Source organism: Lactuca serriola, chromosome 3 (assembly GCF_051521515.1).
Source record: "Lactuca serriola cultivar US96UC23 chromosome 3, Lser_US96UC23_V15, whole genome shotgun sequence".
Lineage (NCBI taxonomy): Eukaryota > Viridiplantae > Streptophyta > Magnoliopsida > Asterales > Asteraceae > Lactuca > Lactuca serriola.
Window position 1 is genome coordinate 74,769,789 of NC_136410.1, and position 4,108 is coordinate 74,773,896.

The 4,108-nt window shown below is 36.9% G+C and overlaps 1 protein-coding gene across 1 annotated transcript; it reads left to right on the forward strand.

The window, feature by feature from the left end:
* Positions 1–519: 519 nt before the first annotated feature.
* LOC145095394 (uncharacterized) lies at positions 520–2,853 on the forward strand. Its single transcript, XM_079033284.1, has 3 exons — positions 520–1,026; positions 2,668–2,751; positions 2,794–2,853. The coding sequence occupies exons 1-3, from the start codon at positions 520–522 to the stop codon at positions 2,851–2,853; spliced, it is 651 nt and encodes a 216-aa protein (XP_078889410.1).
* Positions 2,854–4,108: the final 1,255 nt, after the last annotated feature.

Consider the following 4,108-nt stretch of genomic DNA (forward strand, 5'->3'; position numbering starts at 1 on the left):
TTTCTCTTCTCCTCTCTACGTAGTTTCGGTTATCTTCAAAAAAAAATATGGACCCTTTCGACTCGTTCGAAGATTCAGATGACGATATTTTCTTCAGGATGATGTATCATTATTACACTACCGACCTGCTATAACCAGACCCAGCCCCGCTACTAACAAGACGTGCGATGTTAAACAGAACTCACGAGGAAGGACACGAACATCTATATTGTGATTACTTTGCGGATAATTGTGTATACGGGGCGAAGGACTTCAAAAGAAGATTTCGTTTGAGTAGGGATGTATTCTTACGAATCGCCAACGCCTTGGAAAGCCGGTATCGCTTCTTTACTATACTTTCATACAACATAAATAAAAACGTACTACATGTTTCTTTAATTTTACAACATATGGAACATATTTTTAAACTGTAGTTAATTTATGTTTAGGTATGAATTTTTTCAATTAAGATATGATGCTAGAGGTAGACGAGGGTTTACAACGTTGCTGAAATGTGCTGCGACCATTCTTTTGATGACTATGGGGGAGTCACCCGACACCATGGACGACTATATGAGAATGTCTGAAAGAACCACAAGGGAGAGTTTGTATACATTGTCAAGGGGTGTTGTTGAAACATTTGGAGACGTGTATTTGCGGAAACCTTCGTTGCATGATTTGCAAGAATTGTATGCGGCGCATGAAGAACGCCATGGGTTTCTCGGAATGATCGAAAGCATTGATTGCACACACTGGAAATGGAAAAATTGTCCGGTAGCATGGAAAGGGCAATACGCAAGTGGTCATAACGGATCACCTTCGTTGGTTTTAGAGGCCGTTGCTTTTCAAGATTTATGGATTTGGCATGCATTTTTTGGGGTTGCGGGTTCCAACAACGACGTCAACGTTCTTGATCAGTCGCCAATATTCGACAATCTTTTGAATGGAAAGGCCCCAAATGCTCATTTCACGGTGAATGGAAACGAATACAAATATGGGTATTACCTTACAGATGGAATATATCCTCAGTATTCCACATTCCTGAAGGCATTCCGCCACCCGGTTGAATTTGGATGCTATTTTTTTTTGAATTTGGATGTTATGTGTAATTTAATCTCTATGTTAATTCTAAACTTTAAAAATTATTATATGTTATTTATAATTTTTAAACATTATGTTTTATTTATCATGTTATATTTAAAAAATATTTGTCTAAATTAAAAAAATAAGAAATTTGAAAAAAATAAAAAAAAATTATAAAATGGAAAAAAAAGTTGGTGTTATAACAAGATACAACATGGTGAACATTTCCCCACTTGGTGTTATAACACCATTCTTGATGTGACATCAAAATGATGTTACATCTTGTTGCCCACACCTAGTTTTTTAACCAAACACTTTTTTGCAAAACTCCATTTTGATACCGCTATAAGTTAATAAGATATAAGTTAAAAAGTTTAAAGCTAATTTAAATAAATTTTGACAAACACCCTCTTACTTTTTATTTATAGGAGACCTATTATTCTAAGTAGGAATTGATTTCTCCCATCAACAACGCCAATGGGTCTCTATGAGGCTGGAATAACAGACGTTTGGTTTCTCTATGTCCGATCGATTAGGGGTGTTCATTAGGATGGATCGGTTTGATCCGATCCAATCAAGTAAATCCAAATTGATTTCGGTTTTCAAAACATTCATCCGAATTGTCCAAACTAAATTCAAATCTGATCCGATCCGATCCAATTACAATTCGGTTGGATCGATTTTTATAATTCGGTTTTTAAAATCGAAAAATTTTAAAACGACATATAATTATAATATTACCGAACTTTACACAAGAATCAAAAACAAATAATTTAGTTGTGATTTGAAATTTATAAACAACTAATAAAAAGATATATTATAGTTAAATATTTATAGATACAAAACTTTTGAGAGAAAATATATATTAATGTTGTTTTTATCGGGTGAAACGTTTTGAGCCTATTTGAAAAAATATATTACAAAATTAAGAAATAACTATATATATATATATATATATATATATATATATATATATATATATATATATATATAATAATAAATCTTTATTCGGTTTTTTTGGACTATTCGGTTCTTATTTTATAAACCAAAAACCAGTCCGAAATCCAAAATAATAATTCGGTTTTGTTGAAAACCAATCAAAAAAATCCAAATATCCGAACCAAATAGTCTAATCCAAATTGTCAAATTGGATAATTCGGTTTTATCCGAATAGTGAACAGCCCTACGATCAATGATTGTTTACTCACATATATGTGCTAAGTTTTTTGGGCCATTATATATACATGTCAATTCATAAGAAGTTGGTGAACAGGAATGTTTTAGAATTTAGATTCTGCCACAAATGTGTGTGGGTTTTAATTATTTGCCACAACTATTTTCTAATGCTGTTTCTAATTTTGCGCCCCACGGTCGGCTGACCAGTTTCCGGTTTTAACTGCTTCAAAATTCTCATGTATCTCTATCTACTTCACGGATTCACCCATATACACAAGAAGATCGCCAGACCTATAACACCATCGGTATACATCTTCCTCAGCGGCTGCAACGACGACGATGCCATAGTGGATAGATGGTTCCTTTCACCGGTTGGCCTCCATCTACCTCTAACTTCTATCAGTGTAGTGTTGGGGGTGTGCAATGAAGGTGGTTATCCCGGCTTCGCTGTCGATTGATGACGGTGGGGAAGAAGCCGACGAACCACTATATGCACCATTGATTCGATTTTTGGTTTTTTTTTTTATCATCACTGGGTTTGACCTCTTTGATTAGGGATTCGATTTCCATCAAGCCAACTGTCACGGGACAACACAATCACCGTGTGCCACTTAGTGTAACTTCGACTAAGTCAGGCTACAACACTTCTTTTGGATGTATAAACGACTAAATAAGCAAGAGAATAAAGGTTTTGAAGTTTCTACAAACGAAAGAGAACTTCTATTAGAGAGCTCGAGAGAATACAAGAGAACTTCCAATGGTTTGGAGCAAATAAGCTCCTCCCTATTTATTCTTGTCCTTCCCCCTCTTGGGAAGTTTCTCGATATTACTACATTAGTCCTATATCTTTGACTAATCTAGAATATTCTATCAAGTTACATATATTTACAAGTCTTCATGAAATGTTCTAAATCATTCTTTGATGTCCTAGAGAAATCTAGGATGTTTCAGGGTCTAATGTGCTATACTTGTAAGTTCTCCCATTTTCTTGAGTACTCCGGAAAAGTCTAGAATCTAGATCGTGACACCCTCCCCCACTTAAGTTCTTGACGACCTCGTCAAGTCTTAGATATGTACTCCTCGATCTTGCTTCGGAACTGCCACAGATCTTGTTCTCCTTCCCAACTGGACTCACTATCGGGTAGTCCCTTCCATCGAAAATAATATTTTGTCCAATTGGGTAAGCCTCGTTTACGAACTGTCCTATCTGCTAGGATTTCATCCACCTCCTTGTCATATGAGACCACGTTTGCTACTGGGGCTCGATGTGATTTGCTCCTCGATGGATCTTCTTCATCGCGGTTGTAAGTTTTGAGAAGACTTACATGGAATACTGGATGGATCTTTAAGTAGGATGGTAATTCAAGCTTGTATGATCGGGTCCCAACCTTTTCGAGAACTTTGTATGGCCCCTCGTATCTTCGTGTTAAGCCTTTGTGTACCTTTCGGGTGGATTTGAACATCATTTGTAGGAGTTTTACCATCACCTCGTCCCCTACTATGAACTCTCTTGGCTGCCTCTTCTCGTCCGCCCATTTCTTCATTCGCTTGGCTGCCTTGTGTAAGTAAGACTTTGCTATGTCGAGTTCCACGTCCCATCCTTTGGCAAACTTGTACGTAGGTGGGCTTGATCCTTTGTAACCGTTTGTTAGCTCTTGGGGCGTCAATGGTTGTTGGCATGTTACAATCTCGAAAGGACTCTTCCCCGTAGCCTCACTCTGTTGTAAGTTATATGAAAATTGGGCAACATCAATTAGCTTGGCCCAATCACGTTGGTTTGCACTGACAAAGTGCCTCAAATAAATCTCGAGCAAGTGATTCACCCTTTCAGTTTGGCCATCGGTTTGAGGGTGGAAACTAGTCGAGAAGT